Below are 27,619 nucleotides of genomic sequence, written 5' to 3'. Positions count from 1 at the left end.
GGAACATACCCGTTCGCCTGGTAACGCCGAACCCATTGCTGCGCGCGACGTTTCTCTCCCCTATTCATCGAGTATCTGCTTCTTCTTCTTCTTTTTCTTCTTCATGTTCTGATTCTGCTTCGACTCCTGGACCCTTTGTCTTTCGTCGCCCGCAATCCTACTCTGCCAGGACACTTCCTCTGGGCTGCCCTCGACGAACGACCGATTCAGACGACGCCGACTCCTCGAAACCTGGCACTTCTTCCTGTTGCAACTCCCCATCCTCTCTCGATACCCTTTTCTCGAACTGGACAAGAAAAGCCCGACGCTTGTGTTTTGGGACTCCACAGCGGATCGGAAATCAGGTCATGTCATCGTCGTTGGATGGCCAGGCGAAAGTGCCCTTGGTCGGCCAGGTGGTCAATGTCGCGTTGTCCCTGGCGGCCACGACGGCGCTGTCGCATTTCCTGAGTATGTGCTCCTCGCCGTCGAAATGCGACGTTTGCAGACATATTTTATTAGAGAGCTAATAATTAAAATTCTTGTTAGCGCAGCGCATACTTGTCATCAAGATCTGGCGACGGCTTCCTTTCGTTGCGTGGCGTATGTCCATTCCATTCCCCGATCAGAGAGTGATTGCAACAAATGCGATGACTGACGCTTATTTTGGCATGTGCAGTCGTCTTTGCTATATACGTCGACTCGTATTGCTTCGTGTTTGCGACGGCTATGCTACAGCATGCCTTTGGAGTAAATCGCAACTTGACTATTTGTCGCGGCGCAATTTTACTATGTCTGGTCTGCTACGTGACGACAAAGGTACATGAAGCACCCTTTTCTTTCGCGATGAAATCAGCTAACTGAAATGGCAGATTGTTAGTATTTCACATCGGCTGGCCGCTCGGTGCTCTAACATTGGCAGTTTATCTATTTATTTCTCGTCGAAAAGGCCGTGAGTAGAAATGCCAGCAAAGCGCGGATAGCTGACTAAAACGTCGCTAGCATGTTGTTCGAGGATCTGCCAAGCGCCGGCTGCAGTCCAGGTTGTATATTTTCAACTCGTTCGGTATGCTGGGAGTATACGTTGTGGTCGTCATTCTCAATTTCATCTTGTTAGTAGTTCAATGACCCCAAGTCCTCACATGGCCCTGACAAGCGCAGCCGAATCGCTCGGATGGAGAACGGACAGTGCATCATTGGTATGCAGAGCATCTCCATGATTCCGCTGATATCATTTGACGCCGTCGTCAATGTCTATCTGACAGTGCTCTTTCTTATTCCCTTGAAGAGTGAGTCTCAGCAGGCAACTCGGATTTGAAAGGAGAAGACGCATCCTGACATCACAGACTTGCATTCGTATAAAAATATGCCACAGACACATGCCAATGCACGACTCCGAACGGTTGCTTTTCGGACCTTTGTGGGCTCGTGCTGCACGCTGGTGAGCAGCATTGTGTATGTCGTCGTGTGCCCAAAGAGACTTTATATGCTAACTCAACAAAGCAACCTGTCTGTTCTGATGGGGCTGAATGGTGAACCTGGCTGGGTATGCCTCATGTGCTGCAACTGTGATAGTACGTAACGCGCCTGATCGGCCGTCTTCTTACGAGCTGCTAACTGGGCAGTTTTATTCTCTGCCATTGTTATACAATGGGTGACATCAAAGGACAATGCCGGCACATCCATCCACAGCTCCATCCGGGCCTGCAACATCAACGGCAATGACGGTCCGCATCACCGGCCTTCCACGGCAGCTCGTGGCGGCAACAGTCCCCGCCGGAGCTTTTCGCCTTGCCTTCTTGACGCAGGCAGCACGCTGCCCTCGACACCAGCCGACCTAGCACTCACGACCACGACACGATGCTGCTCACACGGCGCCGACTACGATGTGGAGTCGTGCGACTCACTGAGCATGACGGCGGCCAAGATGCTTGCCGCGGAGCAGAAGCGTCCGACTGTCATTGTGACGACGACGATTGAGCGCGAAACAGCGCCCATTGGCTCTCTGCAGCTGTCGCCGCTGTCGCAGAGGCTGCCGCATAAGCTGCTGGGCAGGCACCGCAACTCCCAGGTCGACACCGAGGTGGCTGCCACTGCGCCATGCACTCCCGGCGAACAGAGGCAGAGCAGCAAAAGCATTGCGCCGTGGGCCACGTACACGGGGCATACGCTGCATGGAAGGTCGTCGCCGTGATTTTGGAGGGATTTTGGAGATGGAGGCAAAGAAGAAGATGGAGAAAAGGGCGGCATGTTGTCCGGGGTCCGGCCGCTTAGCTGGTCGTTGCTGGTCGCGGGCCGTTTCTACAGGAGATTTCCATAATACACCTTTATGTCCTTTTGCCTTGGTTGAATGGTGCCTATTCTTTCGGTGGAAGCCCTTCTGCCTCCCTTTCACATAATTATTCCATTATTTCCCTGTCCTCTACTTCTTTTTTGCATAGCCAATCAGCTGTGAAGCTCAGCCGCAGCCGCAGCGGCCTGCGCGCACATGTGTAAGCGGGACATTTTGCTGAGCTGGGGCGGGAATGAAGAGCCGAGACGCCCTTTTTTTGTTTGTTGTCGATATGAGCGAGACATTGATTGAGTTGATGAATTCCAGGGCGCGAACAATGCAACGCGTCAAGACTAGTCAGGTGGCGGCAATAGACAATCTCAGTCAGCTAAAACATGCACAAAGAAATCATCTTGAAAAGAAAACATGCATAGGGCAATCCACCAGTGAAAAAAGGAAACGTAATACGTTATTTGCAGAGTTTGCATTGTAGATACCTATTGCTTATAGTCAACGTGACGCGTTACGAGTCAAGCCTTCTTTTTCACGACCCAGGTCCTTGGCGCACGTCGAGTAGTTGCAAAAACATAACCATTTCGCAAACGAACGTCGTGCATGTGGAAGAAAGAAAGTCTTGAAAATATATATACAACTAGAAGGGTAAAACAAGCCTCTGTATTGTGTGGTTTTGTGCGCCCTTAGAAAAACAAAATCCGTTTGTTCCAAATGTATTCGTTTCTACCAACATGAAGAAAAATTCCGTAACCGTGACATCAAAATGTAGAAAAATGAAGAAAGCGATGGAATGAGAAAAAAGTTGTCCGGGTATATCCCTAGTGAGTGTGCAAGAAGTGAAACAGATGCGTAAAAGAATGACATGTCAAATAGCGACCGTCAAGTCGGTATTTGCGTTGGGTGTATCTGTGGGATTTTGATCGTCGCAGAGATTCAACATGCTTAGTTGGCAATGGCAGCGTAGGCCTTGCCGATGGTGCTGAGACCGGTGGTCGAGTCCATGAGGGCGGGCTGGGCAACCATGAAGTAGGAGTAGGCGTGTAGGTAGTCGAGAGAGTCGAGCTGGGGAATGACGTCCTTGATGAATTTGGAGATAGCGACCGTGTCGGTGGGGGGGTTGATGGGAGCAAACTCGGTCAGCCAGATAGCCTTACCCTGGCAGGCGACCTTGGCTTTCTCGAGGTGGTCGAACAGCGTGTTCTGGGCATTGGCATCAGCGTACCAGTGAACGGCGCAGAAGTCGAAGTGGCAGTCAGGGGTACTACTGCATGCGGTGACGAAGCTCTCGAGCCACTTGATACCCTGGCCGGCCAGATTAGAGTTGGAAACGGCAGGGCTGCCAATCTGGGCGCGGCCCTTGTACTTGGAGAAGTACTTGGCGTGATCTTTGGCAGCGGCGTCGGGAGACAAATTGGCCTGTGAAGGCATATCGGGCTCGTTGAAGCTCAGCATAGCCTTGGCACCGTTGGAGAGAGCCTTCTCAGCATCACTGTCCCAGTGGCTGGTGTGGACATCCAGGGGACCCCAGAGCATAGGAATGTACTCTGCACCGGAGTCAAGACCGCCGGAGCTGGAACCCCAGTTGTAGTACCAGCCGCACCGTTCGCCGCATGCCTTCCCGAAGGACTTGGCCATGGATACATCGTTGTAAGCGATACCCTGCTTGGCGAAGCCGAGGGCGGTGCTGGACGGGGCCGAGGAAGAGGAGGCCTTGGTGGGGAGAATGCCGTCCAGGCCAGGGATGCTGAGAGCAGGCTTGACAGCGGTGGACAGAGTGGTCTGAGCCGGAGCGGGAGCGGCGGCAGCGGGAGCCTGGGAAGGAGTGGCGTCGACAGTGACGACGGCAGCATTGGCGGCATTGGCTGGCTGGCTGTCCTGTACGAAAGCCTGCTGAGTCTCGGCGGGAGATTCGGCGCCAGCAGTGACGTAGACGGTCTCGAAGACGGTGTGCCAGACGACGTTGTCGCGCTTGTCGGCGGCGTGCTGGTGGCGATGGAGGCTGAAGGCGTTGACCTGCTCGAGGAGCGAGGCAGCCAGAGGCAGGGCGATGGCGGTCTTGGAGATCATGTTGACGGGTTGTTGTTTTGCTGCTGGTGTTTGTGTTTTGTTGCTGTTGTAAGTCGACGAGTGAGAAATCTAGTCGGCTACTGGGGTCTTCTTTTCGAGTTGCGAACTGAAGGAAAGTGGTGAAATGTTTCGAAACGTGGTGTTGTAAAATTTGACTTGTATGAGGAACAAGATTGCGCAACGTGAGTCGAAAGTGATTCGGCGCGGCCGGTATAAGAAGGAGTGGTGACAAGAAGTGAGTCTATCAAAGACTGTTTAACTTGGGGTTGGATAAAAGGAAGGAAGGCAAACAGCGAAAAGAGGCTGTGGCAGAGCAGGAGTCGAAGCTAGCTTGACGACGTGAAAGAAAAGGAAGGACGGGAAAGGATTGTGAAAGAGAAGAAGTGTGGGAGAAGGGAGGATTAAGAAGAGCAGAGGGATGGGGTGAAGAGAGACTTGTGGGAGGAGGCTCGGAGGGGACGCTAGGAGGAGGGCAAGAGGGCAGCGGCACGGGAGTGGGAGTGCAGGCCTGGGCGGTCCATGTCAGTGTGTGCGTGTGTGTGCACTGGGCAGCTGGCAACTGGCAGACCTGGCAGGTGAGCAAACGGACGATGGTACCTGGAATGGGGGTGCGTTTGCCACCCGTCATGCAGGTACCGTACCATTGCTCTGCGTGCCATGCCAATGCCAGCGTGCCGTGCGTGCCCATATGTCTGTCCCTTTGGCGTTGAGTTGGCGGCGCCCAGGCAGGTGGCAGGAAGGAGCACAGGCGGGCGGGGCCCGAGTATCCATTTGCCTTGGTGGTTGTGGTAGTTAGCGGTGGCCCTCGGGCGGGTACGTACCCAAAAGTATGTATCTTTGTGCGAATCCGGGCGCCAAGGAGGCTCTGGAAGGCGGGTCATCGTTGGGGGGCCCAGACCAAGCCCGACGTACGAGCACGACGAGTAAGACGGACGTGCCAACGTGCTTCTCACCAACAGGTCGTCAGTCGTCTCGGCCCAGAAGGAAAAGAAGATGGAGGGGAGGGGAGGGGGGCGCACCAGGGGTAGGACCGCACGCCGGGGCCGCTACTGCTAGAGCGGTGCAGGGATCCATCCAAGCGGCGGGCGCCATCAGGTACCGACCATGCCATCCAACGCCTAGCGCCAGATGCACAGTGGGTGCGTGGCAACAGTGGGCGCCAACATTAACCAGTTGCCAGAGCCCCAGCCTGTCAGGTCAGACCCAGTCACCAGTCCAACAGGCGTGCTTGTGTGCCTGAGCAGCGAACCTGCAGTGTGGAAGTGGTACCTGCAGCAGAGGCGCACCCTCCAGAGTCAGTGGTCAATGGTACCTACTGTCACAGTGGCTTGTAGCGCTACGGTTCCCCTGGAAGTGGTCTGTTACAGCTGTGGTCAGCAGCCCACCACATGAAATTAGGTCGGGGTGATGGCAGCTCATCAATCATGCGACACGATGCGCTGTTTCCTTTTTTCTTTGGGTCGGGAAGAAATGAAGGGACGATTGCGTCGTATCAGTCATCTTGAGTTTTTGACAGCGAGCCAGCCAAGATCAAAGGAAGAAAGAAAAAGGCTCGTTTGATGATTCAATTGCAGCCCAAAGTCTGCTGTTGTGCACACCAAGACAGCAAGCAATAGTTTGGCTGCACATGCCTTTGATGCCCTGCCAAAAACAACCCCTGCCTGACCACGTAATCGCTGTAGGCAAAGCCAACAGGCACTGCCAACTGGCACTGTATTTCCCTTGGCGTCGCGTGCGCCCCTGGGACAAAAGGCATTCAGTTCTGTAGCACCGCGTTCTTGAGGAGCCAGGTTCTGAAACAGGAACACCATCTATTACTGGTAGAATTGATTGGCTTCATCATTGTTAAACAAATCGCGCGGCCCCCCTTGACGCGTTCTTCTACCGATGACAATTAATGCAGATTCGGGGACTGCAAGCGACTGACTGGCACACACACACACACACACACACACACACACACACACACACACACATATACGTACTGTAATACTGGTAAAAGCATCTAGAGCTTTAGAGGCAGCCTGGATACCAAGCTAGAACGAGCAGGTTTATTTCTATTCTCATCTTTATTGTTTACTATTTGTTATGGATTCTTACCTTTTCCTTGCATGCCTCGCACTGCCCGCCAGCAAACGAGCCTTGCATTCGCCGTTTGCAATCCCCAGCCACCTGCAGCGGCTCACCTTGACACTGCCCCCTCTCCACAGACCAAGCTCTCGACCTCTACCAGTATGTATCCGTAGAAATAGGAGAACCTGTCAATTGTGATCCCTGAAGCCAAGACGCCAAAGTCAGGACCATTTTCTCGGCACTCTGATTTTTAATTCTTCAATTGTCCACACACCACCACACAGATGAATTCCCTCAAACCAGGCTTCTTTCGTTTTACAGTCAGCGAATCGCCAGGCTCGCTGATCCCAGCGCCAGACCAATCAGCCGCCAGTGGATCGCATCTGCCAAAGCAGACCAAGGGTAACGTGGCCCCTGGTACGGTGGTCCAGATCCAGCCAATCAGGACCCGCCAAAGGGATCCCGAGTTTTCAGGTGAAACTGCAGGGGCCTGCCGCACCAGCAAACAAGGGAAACAAAGACTGTAAACAGCAAAACCAGGGATGAACAGCCACGACGGGCCATTGTCTTCCCTGATGAGCTCGTATTTTGTTTGTTAGCCTCTTTTCTTTTTTTAAACCAGCCGCCGCCGTCGTCGTCAGTCTCGATTTGTTTCCCTGCCTCTTCCACTAGGTAGGGGGCGCTGACTGTTACAGGTACCGCATCAGCCAGCCAAACAACCACTTGTCCCGGAAAAAAAATGGCGCGTCCACTTTGTGACTTTCGCGAGTCCACTTGAGCGGATAGCTATTATGTACCGATAACCAACCTGCTCAAAACGGGAAGCCACTGGAGACAAAAACTCTGAATAAATGTTAATTATTCTATTAAAAAAAGATTGGGTCAATTGTTCCGCCTGCACATATGCGCCCCGTCTCTGCTTCCACACGAACGCAAGCCTGCATCGGCTCAGTTTCCACAACCGGCGACCGGCGCATTGCCAAAAACACAAGACCCGAGAACCTGTTTGACTCGTCCATCTTATTGCCATATTCTGCGTAGTGAAGAGCAGGGGGTCCCCTGCCCTGTCCCGAGGGAAAGCGGCGCCGCCGTGCCGGACCACCACCGCTGTCCATTCCCTGTCTTGTCCGGCGGCCGGCGGGCGGGCGCAGCTTCTGGAATCACCCCGAGCCTCGCCATTAATTCAGCCAGACTATTCGCAATGCCTGCACAGGTACCGAATGCAACAACAGGGACCACATAACAGATGGAGTCTCTCGGTCAGACTAAGGAGAATTTAGTTTGGTTTTTCCGCCTCGGCTGGGGCCTCTTTACTGGACTGCGGAGAAGTCGCGCAGCAGCACCGCTTTGTTGGTCCATCTCCGATAACACAAGAGGGCAAAAGAGGGCACACAAAAAAAAAAGGCCGCGTTCTCGACCCTTTGGATCTGCAACTTTAAAACCCTCAGGCTTTATTGTTACTGCTGGTACAGTAACGTTTGTCCGCGACTTGCCCGGCTGGGTTTAACACGAGGCGTCTGCCTTTTGCGGAGAGCCGTCGAACGGCTACGACAAAACGAGCGTGCTACCTCGACTACCTACATATGATTGCACCACCAAACACAAAGAGGCACAAACCTGCGGGGGAAAAGCATGTCACGGCATGTCATGCAGCCCGCATCCTGCTACTGTAGCATCTTTCTCTTCTCAATCCGTCTTGAACACGCCGTGGCGTCTTTTGCTCCGGTACAGGCAGGTTGCAGCATCTCGGGCTCCTCTGGCGTATAAACCCTAAATCGTAGCCCCCCGTCTGGCCGAAGCCGAGGCCGTTTGTTCTCTTTCGGCGAATCATTTGCGCCACGCGAGAAGCGTTGCTACTGAGCAGCTCAAAGTTATACTGGTAGAGTTTCTGAACGTCTAGAGAAACTTCCCCGCACGAGTCGGTTTCTCGCACGAATCGTCTGGCCCGATGCTCAACCAGTAAGCCACGGCTTGACAGATCAGCCCATGGGGAAGCCAAACGTAAATTCAGCCTCAATTGATCTTTCGCTGCCCGTTTTCTTTCTTCAACGGAACATGCAGTGCATGCACCTCGGCTTGTTCGCAGTCTTTTTTTTTTTTTTTTTTTTTTTAAAATCATCTTCGGCGGCCAAGCACAGCGCACGTCGGTGTTGCGTTCCTCTGTTCCAAGCCACGCCTGAGGCTCCGCATTCCGACCGGCCAGCTATTGTCCAAAAACACGTAATGGCAGCAATAATATTGTTTATTGACGCAGCCTGCATTCTTTCAGGCTCATGATCCTCCCCAGCCACCTCGTTTCTTCCCAGTGGTTTACATCATCGTCCTGCATACGGCCACATGTATTGATTCCATGTGTATGTGCGTGTGTGTGTAGCACATGTGAGAAGCCTCAATGGCGTCTTCTTTTTCTTCTTCCCCTCAGGCTAAGCTTCTCCGGGACGTCCGGCTGGAGGAACCGGTGCGTGAGTGTGCCTGGCTCCCAAACTACCACACTACCCAACTGCCACGTTGATGCTAGTGACCTGCGAGAACCCTCTTTTTGTTCAACACAAACCCTAGGTGCCTCTCATGGCGTCCGCTAGTGTAAATAATGCGAACAGTAGTGAGGAGTCGTCCGTCCACCGGCGACCGTCGGTGTGCATATTGTCTGCTCACCTGCCTGATCGACTCCTCTCCGCACATGCCTTTCTCGTCCGGTCTGTGTGTTGTAGATTCCGAAGTTTGTGCATATGTTCCTCGGCAGGCGCCTTTTCTGACAGCGCATTACGTGTCACCGAGGCATTCACTGCTTGAGAGCGCCACGGTCTGCAGTCAGATACTCTGGCCTTCCCACTTCATTGCTCGTCTCAAGGTCCAGGTCTGGCTCCCCAGGTTGCCATCAAACAATCTCCCTTTCTCCAGGCCAATTTGCAATATCAACCCTTTTTGCTGATTCTTTTTTTTTTGTTCTCTCATCATTGAAACATCCCGATAAACCGGTTCATAGACCCACAACTTGCCACACAATTGCCCTCTTGCCCCTGCAACTCGAAACAAGCCGCCAACCCCCATCCCCCCCCTTGTTGAAATTAAAACAAAGGAAGACGGACGATTTTCCCGCGCTAGTCTCCCCTCTTACCCTCCCACATCTCCTCCGTCCACACTCAAGCGAAATTACAACAGAGCCATTCTGCTCTCTGATTTGCTCTGATGGCCTCTCGATGCCTGTCTCATGTCGTTTCGCCCCTGCCGCCGCACATCGACGACTTTACTCTACACGGCAAGGCGCTTCGATTGTGCCTTTGTTTTCTCGGGACGAAAATATCCGCCATCCTTGTAAACTAATAAACCCAGTCGTCCCGCGGCAGTCGTGTGCCGATTGATTATCGATTCGCTGTAAAACCCAGACACTACGCTGCCATCCTTGCCTGCTAGCGCCCGACTTTGCCGTCCATTTTCCTGGTCTTGTTGGCTGCTGGTTTTGAAACCCCTGGTACCTGTCACGGCTGCCGGCACAAGGTCGTCCCCAGCCTGGCCATGGCACGCGCAGCTGCATTCTCAGCAAACAAAGCCGTTGGGAAATCATGACGCTGTCGCCGCCACGCTGTTTACTCGTCTGACGCTTTCATTTCCCTGGCAGCGCCAAATTCCAGCATTACGCAAGCCCTCATTTCCCGTGGTGTGGTGTGCCGCTCGCCTTGGCGCTGCCGACACCGTACCTGAAGCTCTCCAGATGACAGCACCACTTGGCGTCGTTGTCCTGCCGCATGTGGCTCATCAGCACGACAGATGAGTGACTGCGTCATCTGATGGCGAGTAGAATTGGCCGAGAAATTCCTGTCGTTCGTTGTGCGCCTCAGCCATGTTCATCGACAGAAGAATTCCGGCGGGCGCTCGTCTGGCCAACAACTCGGCACGCTGGCTCAACAGGCACGCACCGTAGTTTCCGTGGTATACTCGTCCCATGACACGTACTCTCCGTAAACTCAAATGAGCTGTAAACACGAGTTCCCCCTCTCCTATTGGATGGTCCATCTATTTTCGGCCGCTCCAGGACGGAAAGTCGTCGGCCCAGCCCACAGTATAAACTCGTCGGGCAAGATTGCAAATCTCTTTCCAGTATCTTTTTCTTTTTCTTTCTTTTTCGAAAGGTACGGTTGTTTATTGGTTCTGGGCCCGCAATTGCTTGTTTTCTCTGTGCTCTGCTTTGCACTCTGGGTCGGTTGCACAGCGCAGGCCGTTGGACATGCCGTCCGTGCTATTCAAACTTGGACCTGCTGCGTCGCCAGGTGCACAAGCACAGCAGGAACACGGCCAGCACATCACAATCTAGACTCTGCCGCGCATGTATATCGATCATGCGCACCAGTTACTCGAGCTACGCACGACGGCCTTGTAGTTAGCTGACAGACAATCTCGCCACTATACACTTGGATGGGTGTATTGGGCCGCTGTGTGTGCGTGTTGCCCAGGCTCCTCAACCGAGCTACTTGATAATGCTCATAAAGAAGTTCGAATTTACGTCTTTCTCTACTTTCTGGCAACAACACACGTAATTGGCGTGTCAGTCGTCTTCTGCAAGCCATACAATGGTCGAATCCAAGGCGGACTGTTTCAAAGCAGTCACTACCCTACACAGTTCAGTACAAAGCAGATAGTTAGTTAGTCGCACGACTGAAAACCTCTGCAACAGCTTTGTCTAAAAATCTTTTATTATGTAGAGGTACAGCAGCAATTCGTAAAAGGATTGTAGTGCATGCAGAGTGGCACATAACCTACTACTTCTCGCAGCTGCTGTTTTGCGTGACCTGGTATCTGAATGCTGTCCGAATCACCGAGTCACACCACTTCTTTAGCACAGTCTACGTCATTCTTCCCATACAACAAACAATACATACGTTACAGTCGCACCAAAGAAATACTGGTGAGTTGACTCGGATTCCTTGGTTTTCAGTCACCCATGTGTAATTGACCGCCCGAATTATGTTTCGCCATGAATGTTCTCGCCGTAGTATGCATAGCTTAGTATTCAACTTGTAGACGTCGTATCATGAGCTGACAAGACTGCCAGATGCTCTTCTCTCTCGTCTTTCTCGTCGTCGGAAGAGGGTTGGGTGCATCTTGAGGCGTGGCAAAACCCGCATGTTGTAGACGTGGCGAAATTCCGCAGCAGAGATGTAGCAGCACGTGTACATACATGTACTGAACCATGCGCTCGACTGTCTCGATATCAGCATCGAGAGTTTCGTAGAATTTAAAACAGCCTCCTAGTTGGGCTCGTTAGCTAATGTCAAAGGAATGAAAGTCGACAATTATGACGCCGACCTTGAATTCTCCAGAGCACGCAGTCTCAAAGACGGGCGACTGAAAACAGTCAACCGCTTTGTGGGCAGGCATCCCTTTTCCTTGGCAAACAAATTCGAAATCGCAGAATTTGCCGTATTTGCGAGATCCGAAATTCGAACGTTAGCGTGTACGGTGCAGATGAAATAGTCAGGAGCAAGCTGACCGAAGCATGCTCGATGCAGCCTCGTCTCAGAAGCCATCAAAATCGAAGGACGGTGCGTCCATGATAAGGCTAGTTTGGGTCAAGGACGAGAAAACGAGAGGGAGAATAGAAGGGCGGACTGGAAGCATTTTCAGTTTCTACGTGAATGCAGCAGCAAACGGCGCATGCTGGAGCAGGCGGCAGCGGCTTAGTAGCTGTCGGCGGCGTTCACATTCACGTCACTTCACCAAGTTGGCCGAGCCTGAAAGAAACTTTAAGTATACTGCAATACCAGAAAATGGGCCAGTAAAAAGCAAAAAGCTGGATAAAGATATCCATATCAGTTTTGTAAACGTGTTCATCTCGGCGATGTTGTGACCAAACATGGTGACGTCCAAAAGCAGCCCCAATTCCGCCCCAAAGCTGTAGTAAGTGGGACACCTACTATGGGCATGCTCTCCCCTGTGTGCCATGCATACTATGACTACCAATGAGGATGCTTCAAGACTCAACATCTCCACCAAAACTGACTTGTTGATGCTCAGTTTTGTGAACAAGTGCACCAATAGAAGCGCTGTGTATAAGCGTGTCAACTTGTCCCCATGGCCTGGCATGAACTTATGACCGTTGAACGGCACAAGGGCAGTATACAGAAGATTACACGCTCAGTAAAATAGAGACCCTATCAACTTATGCTACAATGACCTCGCAACGGGGACTAATAGTATGCCGCCGGCGCGAGTCTACGTCTGTCCCTGGGTTGGGTTGATGGAGGGCTGGTAGCCACGAAGGCATTTAACTAGTGACATTCGTTGGGAAATGTACGTTGCTAGCCTAAATTTAAAACCAAAGAAAGCGACGAGAAATACAAGACTTATGGTAAACAGGACTTATTTCCGTGAGCTCATCACTCCGATTGCGCTCCACCTGTGAAGTGAATGCGGCAGGCCCACCGATTGCCGAGCTAGATCGCGTAATCATACTCCTTCGGGGCACCAACGTTACTTGACAGCGAGTAGCTTCTGGCTGGAAACGAGCTGTGTCGATGATAAATCACTGATATTGTGGGCTTGGGAATACCCCGCGATCACTTCCCCAACTCTCGCGGCATGATGACCCTCGATCTCCGTCGCGATGGCGCCATAGGAGCGCAAGCAGACCCCTTGCGACGAACGTATAAATAATCGAGCACGCGCAACTCTTGCAGCTGCGAAATTAAGAAGCGCATTATAGTTTCTCAAGATCTTGTGCCCTTCCCGAAAATGTCCAGCCAGAATATCATCATCCCCGCCAGCTATGTCACGGAGGCATCCAGTGAGATTCTCATCACGAACCACCCTCCCTCTAGCGCTGAAGTCACACCGATCCAAATTGTGACCCTAAACCGGCCGAAAAAGCTCAATGCCATTACTGGAACAATGATTGAGACACTTATCAACTTCTTCAGGACGGTGCATCTAGATGATCGCGTCAAGGTCGTCATCCTGACAGGAGCCGGCGACAAGGCCTTCAGCGCCGGCATCGATCTTAGCATGGACACGAGCAAGCTGAAGAACACAGTCCCTTCCAAACTGATGAGAGACCCAGGTGGCACGCTTGCGCTTTCCATGCTCGACTGCAGCAAGCCAGTCATCGTCGCCTACAACGGTTTATCTGTTGGCATCGGCATGACATCGACCCTCGCGGGCACTATCCGGTACGTCCGAAATCCACGGGCGTTTCTTCTGCAAAGGTAGTCTGCCGTATTAACGAAGAAACCTCACTACAGGATTGCCCCGCGAACTGCCCAATTCGGCTTCCCATTTGCTCGTATCGGTCTCACGATGGAATCCTGCAGCTCCTTCTTCCTCCCTCGAATGGTCGGCTACAGCAACGCGACATATCTGCTGGCGACGGGTAAAAGGTATCCCGCCGATGCGTCGGTGCTGCAGGGCATCTTTGCAGAGATTGTGCCAGAGTCAAGGGATGTCTTGCCGCGCGCTATAGAACTGGCGACCGACATGTTGACCAACGTCAGCTTGATGGCTGTTCATCTCAATCGCCAGCTCATTTGGCGGAATCCTGGTTCTGCAGAGCACGCACATCTCGTCGATAGCCCCCTCTTATACGACATGTTTGGTGGAGAGTAAGTTTTTATTCCCTTCTGCGGGGAGGCTTTTGGCCTTTACAATGCTATCCTTCGTCTGATTTACTCATGATTTTCACCAGGGACCACCTCGAGTTCAAAAACGCTTTTTTCGGGAAGCGAGCGCCTAGCTTTCACGCCCAAGTGTCTACTGATGCCCCGCGCACATATCCTTGGTGGGATGCAGTATCTGTCGAAGTCCCAGCAACCGCGGAGAAGCCTGCGAAGAGCAAAATTTGAATCGATATGGCGCGACCATCCTGGGCTGATGAATGGCATGTACTAGAGTGCCGAGGACTGCGATTGATCCACTGGTCGCTGCAAGAATGACCGATGAGACGAGAAGGGCTTAGATGCAGGTCAAGATTGATAGCAAGACTATTCATAGGACAAGAGATAAAGAAATTAGTTCGCGAAAGGAATGTAGCCTAGGCTAGGTGCCATGCGCAAATTTGCCTGCAAGGCCGATACGGCTCTTGTCAGCTTCGCGCATCGTGACTTCACATGAGCAAGCATGAGCCAGCGCACCATGCTCTGGCTTGGCCGAGCGTGTGCTAACCAGTGTATTCAGTAAAATCTATCGGTAAAGACGGACTAAGTTAGACTACGACGTAAGTGAAATAACAGCGGCAAAGGAGCGAATAAGAATGACAATTTTGAGCCATCAACAGGCGCAGCAAGACTCGGCAGCCGTCTCCAGGTGGGAAACGGGGCTGACTGAGCTTGCGCAGAGCACAATCTGCTAGAACCTGGACTTCTTGAGGGACTTTTGGTCCTGCACGCTGTCTGTGAGCTTCGTGGGCTGCTTTCCCTTGGCACGAGGTGGGACGATTTCCTGCTCTGTCTTGACTGTCGCAGTAGACACGAGGTGCTTGCCAGAAGCGTCGATCGCCTCCGCGGACACAGACTTGAGCTGTTTCTTGGGCACAAAAAGTTTCGTTTCGAAGCTCTCCCGCTCCACCTCGCCGAGAAACTGGCGGGATCCAAAGTCGTCGGTTTCAGAGTAGAATCGCCACAGGGAAGTCTCGGTATCGCCGTTCCAGGAGACGTAGACGGTCGTGCCATCAGCGCTCTCGAGTGAAACAATGGCGGGGTCCTCGTTTGGCAGACCAGTCCAGTTGTAGCGAAAGGCGCGGTAGTTTTGGACCCCGTCACCGAGGGCACCAGAATCCATGTATGCGTGGAAGATTGGCGTGCCGTCGCTGCTGAACTCGGTCACAGCTCCCTCGGAGCCCCAGCCGACAAGGACATTGCCGTTGGGCAGGACCTGGGTGCTGCCCTGGGACTTGGACAGCAGGTCATCGGGCGGAAAGTAGCCGCCCACGATCTCGGCGGTCCATGAGCTGGTGTCGAGCTTGAGGATCTTGCCACTGCTCGTCGGTGCTGTGTGCACCTCGGAGCCGCCGTTGTGCTCGGTGCCATGTGCGGAATTGTCGTACAGGCTGATGACCTCGACACCTTCTTTCTGGCTGAGCCAGCGCGCGTGGTGCTGGAAGCAGAACTTGGTGCCGTTGCCCATCTTGAAGTCGCTTCTGTTTCCGTTCAGGCGCCAGATGATGGAGCCATCCGTCCCGTTGATCTTGTGGACGGCGCAGGCATCGCGGGCCGAGATGAGATAGTTGCCCTGAGAGTCCTTGTCGACGCTGTTGATGTGGAAGTAGTCCCATGCGTCTGAGGAGTTGTATCCAGAGCCGGCTTGGCCTGGATTGATTGGAAGTATGGCCTCTGTGATGGAGTCAGACTTGGTTCGTCACATGGCATATTTTGCTTCTTGCACGTACCGTCGGGAGCTACATGGTCCAGGCTAGACCACTCGAACAGAAGTTTACCCGTGGAGATGTCAAGTTCTAGAAAAGCCGTCAGCCAAATTATCCAATTTGATTGCGCGATCGATTCTTTCTTCCCGCCACGAACATCATCTCTTCGCTCGGGGAGATGCTGTCGTTTGCAACGAACAGTTTCACCAACAAAAGCAATAGCAACAGCAGAAACAATAATAGTAGTGACGACAGCCAAGTAAGAGAACCACTACTATAAAAATATTACTCACCCTGAATAATGGAGTTCACGATCCATTGCTGCTCCGGGCCGGCACCCCACTCTGACAGATCCCGCGGTACAGGCTGGTAAATTTGAATCAAGCCCGTTGCTTCGTTGACAATGTGGAACTCGTGCTTGTCAACCAGCTTGTGGTTTCCGGCGCGAAGCTCACGAATCGTTTCATAGTGCTGATCGACAAACGTAATGTGGCCATGGCCATGGCCATACCCGGCGTTGTGGTCACCTTCGAAGCTGAACAAAATGTCCTTGCCCTTCCAGCGGCCGGCCTGAAAGTTGGTGGACCAGATGCTGAAGATGGCGTAGCCGGACCACACTAGGTCGCCATTGCCCTTGAAGATGTACGGGCCGGCCTGACGTGGGCCATACTGGGCGGTCGGAGTGTCGGGGAAACCGGCAAATGGCGCGAGGAAGAGGTAGCCCTCCTCAACAGCGTCCGTGGCGGGAATGGTGATGTTGAGTCGCGGCGGGGCCAGATCTGGACGCGATCTAAACTGCCAGTCTGCGGCAACGGGCTGCAGTAACGCTGCTGCCGCAAGCGATAGCCAAAAGAAGGCTTTCATGGTGGTTGCTTGGATCGATTACTAGCCATGTCAGCTGCCTGGGGCCTCGGACCATTCTTTAAGAATAGGTACATTCACCTTGATCAAGTACACGAGCCCTAAAAGTCAAAAGACTTGATTATATCCTCCTAAAATTTGGTAGTAACTATGTCTTTCTCGAGATGGGTTTGCGCGAGTTGCTTTACCAAGCATAAGAAGACGAGGCAGCCTAGCCTTATAATACACAAGCTTGCACATGACCCAATGACGCCATATGCATGAGGCATTAAGCATCTGCAATAGCAATGGATCGACTGAATGGCCGTTTCCAGGGCCAGTCATTTTTATCACGACAATCCGATGATCTTAGACTCATAACTTTCCAAGATTGCGTGCTTTTCTTGCATCTCTGACAATTGCATAGAAACTCATCCGCTACTTGGCTTACTGCAGTGAATGTCACGGCAGCCTGGGAAGCAAAAGATACAGTGAGGGCAATGAAACGAAGCAATTCGGGTTAAAACAAAACCTGCATCGCGTGATTATGAATTGAAGAGCCTGACTACTGATTGAGGCGCCGGCAAGGATGACATCTCTGCTTTGGGCCACGCTTGCCTTCATGTGCTCCCAACTGAAAGTATAAACGAATCTCGTCCGCGATATACAATATTGGTGATAATAGTCGCGTAAGATAAAACAATTTCTACCGTTGAGGGGAAAAGAGTCTTGACGTGGGGAGTTCTGATCGGACACTGAACGAGAGTGATAGGCTTTACCGCTCTGGAGGGGCTATGTACAAGGAAATGCCGAAACTAATATCATCGGCCGGAGTGGAAAAAGAAAAAGAAAAAAGAACAGCCAGTCTCGCTGTCGGTACTAGTAGTGCTAGACCTTATACTATAATTGAGCAATAATTATTCTCTATTTTTGTCGTGTAATTACTGCTAGCTTTGGCTACATGGTCGAGCTTCAATTCTAGGTGGTGAGGACGGCTAGCCGTGTTCCAACGATTGCCTGTGCAAGACATGCACTGCTAGCGCTTGCGGCTGAGCTGCTTATTGTAAGGCGAGCTAATAACCCGCTAGAGTTCCTGGTAGATTCATAGAATCGCTGCTGCCTAGAACAGCCGATCTGACTGCAGCGAGGACAGCCATTCACGTAAATGGTGCGCTCTTACCCTCTGCATCTAGCTTGGGCTCGTGTATCCAAGGTGGGCCTCTCGTCACGATAGATATGCCGCCGCTTTGTGAAAGGATCCCATAACATCTATGGGCGAAAGTCCAGCAACCAGACCATCCCCGACACATCCATCTGTTCTGAGATGCCGGAGAGGTCATAGAGCAGCTCCGGGAACATAGCATCGTGCCTCAATCATCCACGGTGCCGCTCTGCTGCATGCACGCTTCGCTGTCGACGGACGATGACGCTTGCTCGGCCGATCGCAGAGCTTGCCGTAGACAGTCTTCAGCCGCACTGCTCTTGGTGGGGGTTGGCCCTGTCTGCTTTAAAGCTCCCGCCATTCAGGTTCGCGCTTTCGGGGCTGTGCTATGGATCAGGGCAATCAAAAGCTGTTTAACTTGCCACTAGCGGGGCGTAGAGACCTGGACGCAGTTCTATCAGTGGCATTTGGCCGTCCTTATGCGGGTATCGAGACCGCCCTGCTGGGTCGGGCGCAACGGCTGTCGCGACAATCACTACGCTCACCCCCGTGACGACTTGCTACTTTACACATAGTCGAGTAGTTAGCTATACCGTTGCCCCCAACTCATGAAATGAATACTTAAAAGGTGATATATGATGATACACAACTGGAAATTCAAGGGAAGTATTTGAAAACCCAAACTTCTGTATATATTTTTTTTAATATTTCAAGACCTGGAATGGAGCTCGTTCAAGTGTAGTACTTGAGTGGTGTACCGTTGTTATATACCAAGAGAGGACGCAATAGCTCAGGCCCGCGTAATTATATCCTCTCGCTCTGCGCCAGTTCCAATCCATTTGATCTATCATTTATTTGTTAGCAGCCAGTATCGCAATACACGAGAAACAGATGGTCATGGCAAGCCAGCAACACTAGCCGCGACAAGACGCCCATGAAAGAAATTGTACTTGCCTTGGTACCAACAAACCGTTCAATGTACTCAACATAATCATGCGCTTCCTTGGGCAGCTCAGACCATTCGCGCATTTTGGCAATGCTGGTATTCCAGCCTGACAACTCATCGTAGACAACTTCCACACGCTCGAGCACCGCGTGATCTGCTGGGAAAGAGGGAATTTCTTTTCCGGTCTCCTTGTCTCGATATGCGATGCCGACTTTGATCGTCTCAAACGTGCTGAGAACGTCGAGTTTGCTTAGTTGGAGACTGTCATAATGATTGACCATGCAAGAGTAGCGCAAGGCCACGAGATCAAGCCACCCACACTGCGTCAAAGTCAGCCATCAATCATAGGTAAAATGAACACAAGACCAGAAGCGATATGGCTGGCATATTTCCTTTATCCTGAATAAAGGAACACGGGAATTCTTACTCTCAGCTTGCGGCGAATAACCGCAGCATACTCGCCACCCAACTCTTGCAGGTGTTTTCCAACCTCGCCGCCATCCTCCGTTGGGAAACCTCCCAGACCAAGTCGAGTCGTATAGCTGCATCCAAACAGTTAGCTTCTCCAGACCATGACAGATAGCTTCGAGAATCCATGCATCTTCCTTACGCTTTGACGACTCCAATAACCTCCTTGATGTCTCTGATGCCGAGCCCAAGACCGGAAATGGTACCACCTAAGCCTGTGCTGGAGCTTGTAACATATGGGTACGTGCCGTAGTCAACATCGAGCAGGATAGCTTGACTTCCCTCGACAACAATATTGGCGCCTCTCTCCTTGGCCTTGGCCATGAATAGCACGCCATCGACCACGTATTTTTGGATCGCCACTCGATATTTCTTGAAGCGCTCAATCTCGTCCTCAACGTCGTACTTTAGGAGGCCCCCAAAGCGTTTCTGGTACCCAGCTGCCAGTCGTCGCAGCTTGTCCTCAAATGCCTCCTCGTCGAAGATTTCCGCAACTCGTATACCGCTTCGAATAGCCTTGGTGCTATAGCAAGGCCCGATTCCACGCCGCATGGAACCGACGGCCTTGCCGAGCAGCTCTTCTTCTTGGGCGGTGTCGACCGCCGCATGGAGATCAAAGTTGACATGGCATCTGTCCGACACAAAGACACGGTCACTGGCATCCTTGATTCCTTCTTCCTGAATGTCGGCAAGTTCTTCGAGGAAGGTGGGGATATGGAACACGACGCCGGTGCCGATGAGAGCCAGGCACTTGGGCACCATGAGGCCAGAGGGGAGGAGACGAAAGTTGTGATAGATGCCATTGGCCTGCACAACGTGCCCGGCGTTATGGCCGCCCTTCAAAACTCTCTTAGTCGAATCCAAGCAACACAAGACGTACAAACATTTTTTTGCAGTGGCATCTTCGAGAAAGCGGACTGGCTCAAATATTTGGGTAAACTTACAGCCGCGCGAGCTACTACATCTGCCTTGGAGCAAAATATGTCTGTGAGCTTGCCCTTGCCCTCATCACCCCATTGCGTCCCGATAATAATTGTAGTAGTCATAGTAAAAGGAAAGAATAATATCGAGAAGAAAAGTCTGCCAGGAGATCAGAATCCAGTCAAGGCACTGGGAGATTACAAAGGTAATCACAGTGGCAAAGCTTCAGAAGACTGATATATATACAATTTGCATGGTCGGGTCGAACCGCCCGGAGCCTCTACAGTTACGTGTGGCGCGCGGACTGCATGTCTCGGTCGTCCTCATCTGCGGCCCGTTGGCATGTCTCAGATGCAAGGATTCGCACCTTGGAGCTGAAAAAATTGTTTGAGCTGAAATTTGCCCTTGGCTGAGACCTGGCCCATAGCTGAATGGGGCTTCTGCAGGTTTGGCGTCGCTGTCTGCATATTGGGCTGGCTGGGTGACAGAAGAGGGGGAAGGATGAGGACCTAGAACTGCTTGTAAGCTATAGATAGGAGCGTATAGGCACTGTCCGAGGGCGCCAGGCGTGCGCAAAGGCCCCAAATGCCGAGCTTGAAAAGTGCTTCTGTAATTTTTCAGCCATGATTCTCCTTTTACATGCACATGGTTGTTGCCGAGACAGCTTCAGTTCCAGCTATGCCAGTTCACCTCCGCAAGCCACCAAGCGCCTCTCAGCAAGCATCTCTTCTTCCTCGGCCGGCTTTCAATTGGCGCGTTCAGATTCCGTATGAAAAAAATGTCTTCTCGGAATCCAAGCCGTCAATGCTCCTTTTCCGAGACATTGAGCAAGATAGGCAACTGGTCACGCATTGCATTGGCACTTTTGATCCAGTGACTTCATTCTGATCGACTGAATCCCCATTTCATCTGCCGGATTGGCGCCCCCTAGAAGACGCAACGACACGCAAGGTGATGCACCCAAGCACCGGTGGCACCCAACCAGCTCAGTCGAACGGCACCTTTGATTGGCCATGCTGTACCAAACTTTAAGCATCGGGCTTGCAGTGAGGGCCGCAGGTTGACATGTCTTGTCTTACATGACTCCGGTCTTGTCTTACACGAACGGCTCCGGTGCGCCACCGAGATTGCGGTTGGGCACGACAAACCCCTCTCAAGACAAATAACCCCGATTGCGGCATATAACATGGACAGGGTCGTATGGAAAGCCCGTCTGTACGCGTGTTCGACAGTCAATCGAGCTTTCCCAGCATCGTGACCTGCTCACGTCCTCCATCCACCACTCTTTCTCGAAAGGGATGGCGCCACCACCGCCGCCGCCCCCTCTCCGGTCTGCGGGATCTTCAACCTCGGAGAACACCCTCAACGACGACAATGGCGGCAAAGCATTGCCTCCAAAATGCACAGAGACGACTCCGCTGCTCTCTGAGAGAAGCGATGAGCCTGAGCTCGATGCCAGCACTTCATCGTCTCAGCTGGAAGATGGGGTGCTTCCAGCAGGCAAGGCTTCTCAGGAGAGCAAGCCACTTCCCAAGCTTCAGATCTTCCTGCTATGCTTTGCGCGAACCATGGAGCCCATTGCATTCTTCGCCATCTTCCCCTTCATTGCGCAGATGGTGAAGCGCAATGGCCACTTGGCAGATTCGGACGTGGGCTTCTACAGCGGCCTCATCGAGTCCCTCTTCTCCGTGGTTCAGATATTCGTCCTGATCGTCTGGGGTCGTCTCGCCGACTCGATTGGCCGCAAGCCCGTCATGATCATCACCTTGGCAGGCATGGTCGTCTTCACAATGGCATACACCATGGCCACTACGATTCCCCAGATGATCTTGTTCCGTTGCTTGGCCGGTGTTTTCTCCGGATCTCGATTGGTGATGCGCACTATGCTCTTCGAGCACTGCACACCCGAGAATGAGGCCAGGGCATACAGCTGGTTCGGCTTTGCCAATAACATCGGCACCACTCTCGGTCCGCTTATCGGTGGCCTGCTGGCGGATCCTGTCGCCCAGTATCCGAGAATCTTCAAGGGAATTGCAATCTTTGAGAATTACCCTTATGCCCTCGTCGGCTTTGTATTAACTACTGTCGGTACCGCAGGTGTTGTCATTTCCTTTCTCTTCCTTGAAGAGACTCTCGACTCGGATGAGGAAGCCGTCTCCTCCAATGGTGATGGCCAGGCCGCCGCCCATCGGGCTCTCTCTATGCGAGAGCTTCTCATGGCTCCCAAGGTCGCGATTACTATCTGGGTCTATACCCACTTCATGCTTCTTGCGTTTGCGGTCACGGCTCTTATGCCAGTATTCCTATTCACTCCCGTTAATATTGGCGGTACTGGCTTCTCTTCGTCGCAAATATCTGCCTTCATGGCCGTTCAAGGAGCCAGTCAAGCCTTTTGGCTCATCATTGCTTTCCCCATTTTGCAGCGTCGCTACGGCACCAAGAACTTGCTGAAGATGTGTGCAACAGCCTATCAGTTCTTTTTTGCTGGCATCATACTCCTCAATGCACTCCTCCGAATCGGCGGCAAGTCTGCCATGGCTTGGGCATGGACATTGGGTAGTTTTCTCGCAGTTACGGGACCTGGTGTGTCTATGGGCTTCACCAGCGCGCAGCTGGCTATTAATGATGCATCCCCGAGTCGCCACATAATGGCTACCATGAATGGAATTTCCATGACGAGCGCCAGCGTCTTCAGATCGTTTGTTCCTGGCGTTTCCACGGTAATTTTTGCAGTTGGCGTCAGAAGCCAAGTATTATGGGGCTACCTTGTATGGGTTATTCTTATTCCTTTGGCCATCGCCTTGAGGATTTGTGTCAACTACATTCCTGGGAGCAGGAGAGTGTCTCGAGACGAGTAAAAAGTAGTTACCAGAACGCGCGTAAAGGCCCGGGACCAGGACAAACTTGGCCCATATTGTACTTTATGTATAGAGATTTGAGCCTTTTATAATAGATGTATATTTTTATCATAGCTTTAACATACATTGATACGTCCTGCGACAACCTTTATTTATGGTTAGTGGCTTACACGCGGCGCACCATGGGGTGGCCCTAGACTTTTAGCAACCCACCATATCGCGACCTAAACGACCAGCTTCATTCAGCCCGCCCCGCAAGGCCCCTTGACCGTTTCCAGACCGAATGGACAAGGCTTCTCTTCTTACTTTCACAAAACCCTCGGGGCAAAAAACAAAGAAACGATACGGTTTCGCCACGTTGACTTCAGACGCTGGCACGGTTCAAACGACAGAGGGAACAGACGTGCCCCCCTTTTCACGATGGACATGAACAGCTACTCGTCCGGCATGCTGCCGTACCCGGACCCGAGCCAGTTCGACTACAGCGCCTTCCTGGGCGGCGACGGCGCGATGCAGTTCCAGGACCTGACGCCGCCGCAGAACCAAGCGGCGCTGGCCCAGTCGCCCGGCCAAGTGACGCCGCCCAGCTCGGAGAGCAGAAGCCCTCCCAGCAGTGAGGTTGCTCGTCGTGCGGCAAACGCCAAGCAGCGCCTGGAGCGAAGAGGCCACACCAAGAGCCGTCGCGGCTGCTACAACTGCAAGAGACGACGCATCAAGGTAAACAGGCCGTGCTGGTCATGATGAGATTATGGATGCTAACTAGACTCGATAGTGTCAGGAAACGCATCCGGCATGCGGGCACTGCGTCAAGACGGGCCTAAAGTGCGAGTATCCTGCAGCGCCGCAAATCATTCATCAGGTGAGACTATACCGCAGTAGCATATGGAGATTATGGCGACTCTAACAAGGTGTGTATAGCCGCATCATCAAATCCCCCTGTTTAGCTTACAAGACATGCGCTTCTTCCAGCATTTCCTGACGCAGTGCTACCCGCACCATCCCCTGAAGCAGGAGGAGGTCTGGACGCACGAGATCCCCTGCATCGCGCACAACCACGAGTTCCTGATGCACGCCATCCTCGGCTTCGCGGCGTCGGAGCTCGTGCACCAGGACGGCACGCTCGTCGCGGCAGCCATGAACCACCGCATCAAGGCCATCAAGGCCATCAAGAAGCGGCTGGCCGAGTCGGCCCGGACCGATACCAGCTACGAAGAGGCCAACGCGCTGGTGGCGACGTGCTTTGCGCTCACGTTCCAGTCGGTCAGCCTCGAGGACGGCATGGCCGAGTACATGACGTTTATCCGGGGCATCGTGATTGTGGGCATGCAGATGAGCTTCCGCAACATTGCGCCCGTCTTCACGACGCTGTTCGACAACGACCCCAACGAGCACCTGGCCACGCAGATGGAGGACCTGCCGCTCATCGAGAGGGCGTGGGTGGACGCGGCGGTCGGGGCGCTGGACGGGCTCAAGCCGCTGTGCGGGACGCAGCTCGAGGGCGAGTACCGCGAGCAGCTGCTGGGCATTGCGGAGAAGCTCTACGAGAATTCCTTTGAGGGTAGGGCCTTTTTTTTTTTTTTTTTTTTTGGCTTGACGACTTTTTTAATGCCATCTTCCTTGCTAACGATTGCCAGCATACAAAACCAACTCGAAACAGTACGGATGGTGGATGCTGCTCCCGCACGGCACGTTCCAGGAGCTCATCAACATGCGGAACCAGACCATGGTGCTGCTGCACACGCACTGGATCGCGCTGTCGCAGATCATGGCGTTTATCAACGAGCAGGAGATGAGCGTGCGGCAAAAGTACCCGTCGAGGCAGGAGAGCAGGATGGACCCGGGGTTCCTGCGCTGGCTCAAGTATCTGAATGCGCGCGTCGACTACCAGCATCAAATGTACAACCAGTGGCCGATGTGGGTGGAGGAGCAGCTCGATCGGGACCTGACCTTTTTCGGGCGGAGGGCGAGTTGAGAAGAGAAATGTAAAGTCGTCACGCCAGCATCTTACGTTGATGAGTTTAATGGAATTTAATTTAATCAAGTTCGATCCTCGACTGCCTACCCGATAGCTTCGACTCTTGACCCCAGTGCTTACGTCCTGGTGAGAGCATCATGAGGCGGGGTATGCGGCTGTAGAAAATACGCAGAATCCGGCGCGATACTTTTAGCCCATGTCCTGCCTCGATCAGCACCGCGCCGCCCTTGTCCGACAAGTCAGTCTGAGGCGACGAAGCTGTCATCACAAGGCTCAGCACAGCCACGCCGGGCACACAGCAGGGCGACCGCTAAAACAGATGCAGCAGTAGTCAAGCGGGTGGTGTTCCACCGTCGAGCCCTACAGTGCCTGCCTGGGGGGCTGGTTACAGCGCTGTTCCCAGCGGTAGGGTCAGCTTGTGGCGCCGGGGATCCACCACGCATTCATCGTATTTCGCGAGATTACCCACTTAAACAGAGCCATGCGCCAATCGCGTGCCGCCGGGCTACGACCGTATCCCCCGTATGGCCGCCAGCACCCGTTCTGGCTGGGCGCTGCTTTCCCCAGGTGTCTTGAACGAATTCTAGAACGATGACGCTCGATGGAATGCGCCTGGTGTCAACGTCTCCAGGACAGTCATATATATAGCATCATGTCCTGTTGCATCGGCATGCTTTGGATACATCTTGCAAAAGCATCTCTGCCATCACAAAGACCAACATTCTCAACCATTTTCTTTACGACTACGCAATTTAACACATTGCCTCTCACTTAGACACAGCACTACACCACAGCACTGGTACAACACTGTCTACGCGCCGGCATCGACACTCATATAGCCACCATGGCCACTCTTACCAAGCTACAACCAGCAGAGTCTGGTACTCACCGACGCTATTCGCAGATCTCAACCACGTCTGCTCCCCCCGAGTATGAGCTCGAGGACTATGCCCAGCTCCAGGCGCTTTCCGGCACCGCCTCCCAGTCCGAGTCGTCCTCGTTGCCAGACTACGACACGCTCGACGCCTTGCCCTCTGCCAGCAGCGCCGCCTCTGCCGTGACGTCGTTCCACCACAACAGCACCTTCCAGATTGACACGCCCGGCCACCCGCTCTTCTACCTGCCGCTGCCGCCCAAGGCCGTGCCCATCCCCGTGCTGCGCGTTGACGACGACGGCGCTGTTGGCGATCTGGTCTACGAGTCGCTGCGCAACAAGCGCAGCTCCGGCAACTGCGCCCTCGTCCGCGCCGGCCACGGCGTCTCTGAGGCGCCCGTCTGCAGCACCACCTACCGCTTCGGCCCGGGCAAGAGCCCGCAGATGCAGCTGCACGGCCGCCTCGACCCCAACGAGGTCTACGAGATCCAAGGCAAGGGCCTCACGACACGCGCCCAGAGCCTCCGCACCCACCTTGGCACCTTTGAGTGGCGCTACGCGAGCCGCGGTGAACGCAAGGCCGTGGGCGCCAACAGCCTGCTGCTCTTTGAGCGCGTCACGTCGGTAGCGCTCGCCGGTGGTAAGCAGGAGGAGCGTCGCACCATTCTCGGCATGTTTGTCCGCAACGCCGAGCTGCGCACGCACGGCACGAATGGATGCACCGCTGGTAATGGAGGTCGTCTTCTGCTCAACTTGATAGAGTGGGCGGATACCAAGGTCGAGCATGAGCAGATGGAAATAATCGCCATTTCCAGCTGCATCGTCATGCTCAAGAAGGAGATTGACAGGCGTCGCGTCCAGCAAATGATGATGATTAGTGGAGGCGCTAGCGGTGGTCCTTGAGCACAGTCCTGATGAGGTAGAGCCGGATGATGGATTGAGATTTGTATTATACCCAATCAGTGACTTTTGTTAGAGCACATAGAGATTTCCGTTTGTATAGTTGGCGCTGAATGCAATTTCGACACACCATTTATAAGTCCACTCTTATTTACCATCTCAGTGCCCATTCGGAGAAATAATCATGAGCTGTTTGTACTTGAAATAATTCTCTTGTTTTTTTCTATGCCTCATCTTGTACTGGGCCGCCGCACGGCGAACGCGTGCGATGTTGTAAATAGGTGAATCTATCTCGAGGACCCACCTTGGCAGCGTCGGGAAATCCAGGCACACCCAGCAGCTCACGTGATCCCGCTTCCTGCCTGAGGCGACAGCTCCGCCAGACGGGCTTCATTTCCAGCAAAGATTCAATTGGTACAGCCAAGCACCTCACCAATTCCCGAATCTCAACCTCTTCTCAATCAACACCGCCAATATGAATGCTGCGTGGAAAGCCGCCGGTTTGACGTACGTTTGCCCTCCGACCATTTTTACACCCTTTTCGATTGGCACACCGCCTCGATGACCGGCCAATATTTTGTCGCGCGCGCGCATAGGGGACCCGAACTAGGAAGCTAATTTTCGAACGAAACAGCTACAACCGCTACCTGGCCATTGCCGCCCGTACCATCCGCCGCAGCCTCAACGAGGAGAAGAGACTCGCTGCTGAGCGCCGTGGCGACATGGAGCTCCGTTTCGCCAAGTGGGAGGTATGTATTCTTTTATCCCTTCGGAGGTGGTGGGGGCCGGAGAGTAGAGTGACGGCTGATGCTAATGCTTAATACCGCAACAGAACGGCAAGATGGGTGAGCCCAAGGACCTTGCCAAGGCCAACAACGCTGCCATGGCTGAGCACGGCTCTTCCTCGTAAACGATGCTTA

General features: G+C 53.1%; 10 protein-coding genes across 10 annotated transcripts; 7 read left to right on the top strand and 3 right to left on the bottom strand.

Moving 5' to 3' along the window:
• Positions 1–347: 347 nt before the first annotated feature.
• Positions 348–2,173, top strand: LMH87_012327 (uncharacterized protein; the record flags this gene model as incomplete). The annotated part of the gene is made up of 9 exons (XM_056201617.1): positions 348–450; positions 529–582; positions 659–729; positions 902–931; positions 982–1,091; positions 1,141–1,268; positions 1,326–1,434; positions 1,483–1,553; positions 1,605–2,173. The coding sequence occupies 9 exons, from the start codon at positions 348–350 to the stop codon at positions 2,171–2,173; spliced, it is 1,245 nt and encodes a 414-aa protein (XP_056053352.1).
• A 1,035-nt stretch (positions 2,174–3,208) lies between these two features.
• LMH87_012326 (uncharacterized protein) lies at positions 3,209–4,333 on the bottom strand (the record flags this gene model as incomplete). Its single annotated transcript, XM_056201616.1, has 1 exon — positions 3,209–4,333. The coding sequence occupies one exon, from the start codon at positions 4,331–4,333 to the stop codon at positions 3,209–3,211; it is 1,125 nt and encodes a 374-aa protein (XP_056053351.1).
• A 2,357-nt stretch (positions 4,334–6,690) lies between these two features.
• On the top strand, positions 6,691–7,209 carry LMH87_012325 (uncharacterized protein; the record flags this gene model as incomplete). The annotated part of the gene is made up of 3 exons (XM_056201615.1): positions 6,691–6,823; positions 7,029–7,042; positions 7,102–7,209. 3 exons carry the CDS (start codon positions 6,691–6,693, stop codon positions 7,207–7,209), a joined length of 255 nt encoding a protein of 84 aa, XP_056053350.1.
• A 5,926-nt stretch (positions 7,210–13,135) lies between these two features.
• LMH87_012324 (uncharacterized protein) lies at positions 13,136–14,238 on the top strand (the record flags this gene model as incomplete). The annotated part of the gene is made up of 3 exons (XM_056201614.1): positions 13,136–13,569; positions 13,642–13,998; positions 14,082–14,238. The coding sequence occupies 3 exons, from the start codon at positions 13,136–13,138 to the stop codon at positions 14,236–14,238; spliced, it is 948 nt and encodes a 315-aa protein (XP_056053349.1).
• A 502-nt stretch (positions 14,239–14,740) lies between these two features.
• On the bottom strand, positions 14,741–16,619 carry LMH87_012323 (uncharacterized protein; the record flags this gene model as incomplete). Its single annotated transcript, XM_056201613.1, has 3 exons — positions 14,741–15,723; positions 15,780–15,845; positions 16,049–16,619. 3 exons carry the CDS (start codon positions 16,617–16,619, stop codon positions 14,741–14,743), a joined length of 1,620 nt encoding a protein of 539 aa, XP_056053348.1.
• Positions 16,620–18,547: 1,928 nt separating this feature from the next.
• LMH87_012322 (uncharacterized protein) lies at positions 18,548–20,217 on the bottom strand (the record flags this gene model as incomplete). The annotated part of the gene is made up of 5 exons (XM_056201612.1): positions 18,548–18,601; positions 18,712–19,023; positions 19,131–19,245; positions 19,314–20,008; positions 20,116–20,217. 5 exons carry the CDS (start codon positions 20,215–20,217, stop codon positions 18,548–18,550), a joined length of 1,278 nt encoding a protein of 425 aa, XP_056053347.1.
• A 1,173-nt stretch (positions 20,218–21,390) lies between these two features.
• Positions 21,391–22,950, top strand: LMH87_012321 (uncharacterized protein; the record flags this gene model as incomplete). The annotated part of the gene is made up of 1 exon (XM_056201611.1): positions 21,391–22,950. One exon carries the CDS (start codon positions 21,391–21,393, stop codon positions 22,948–22,950), a length of 1,560 nt encoding a protein of 519 aa, XP_056053346.1.
• Positions 22,951–23,233: 283 nt separating this feature from the next.
• On the top strand, positions 23,234–24,922 carry LMH87_012320 (uncharacterized protein; the record flags this gene model as incomplete). Its single annotated transcript, XM_056201610.1, has 5 exons — positions 23,234–23,307; positions 23,385–23,667; positions 23,723–23,809; positions 23,869–24,508; positions 24,585–24,922. The coding sequence occupies 5 exons, from the start codon at positions 23,234–23,236 to the stop codon at positions 24,920–24,922; spliced, it is 1,422 nt and encodes a 473-aa protein (XP_056053345.1).
• Positions 24,923–25,769: 847 nt separating this feature from the next.
• Positions 25,770–26,702, top strand: LMH87_012319 (uncharacterized protein; the record flags this gene model as incomplete). Its single annotated transcript, XM_056201609.1, has 1 exon — positions 25,770–26,702. The coding sequence occupies one exon, from the start codon at positions 25,770–25,772 to the stop codon at positions 26,700–26,702; it is 933 nt and encodes a 310-aa protein (XP_056053344.1).
• Positions 26,703–27,174: 472 nt separating this feature from the next.
• On the top strand, positions 27,175–27,609 carry LMH87_012318 (uncharacterized protein; the record flags this gene model as incomplete). Its single annotated transcript, XM_056201607.1, has 3 exons — positions 27,175–27,206; positions 27,334–27,448; positions 27,532–27,609. 3 exons carry the CDS (start codon positions 27,175–27,177, stop codon positions 27,607–27,609), a joined length of 225 nt encoding a protein of 74 aa, XP_056053343.1.
• Between the last annotated feature and the right edge of the window lie 10 nt (positions 27,610–27,619).

This window comes from Akanthomyces muscarius, chromosome 4 (assembly GCF_028009165.1).
Source record: "Akanthomyces muscarius strain Ve6 chromosome 4, whole genome shotgun sequence".
NCBI classification, from domain to species: Eukaryota; Fungi; Ascomycota; class Sordariomycetes; order Hypocreales; family Cordycipitaceae; genus Akanthomyces; species Akanthomyces muscarius.
This window is presented reverse-complemented; position numbering and strand designations above follow the sequence as displayed.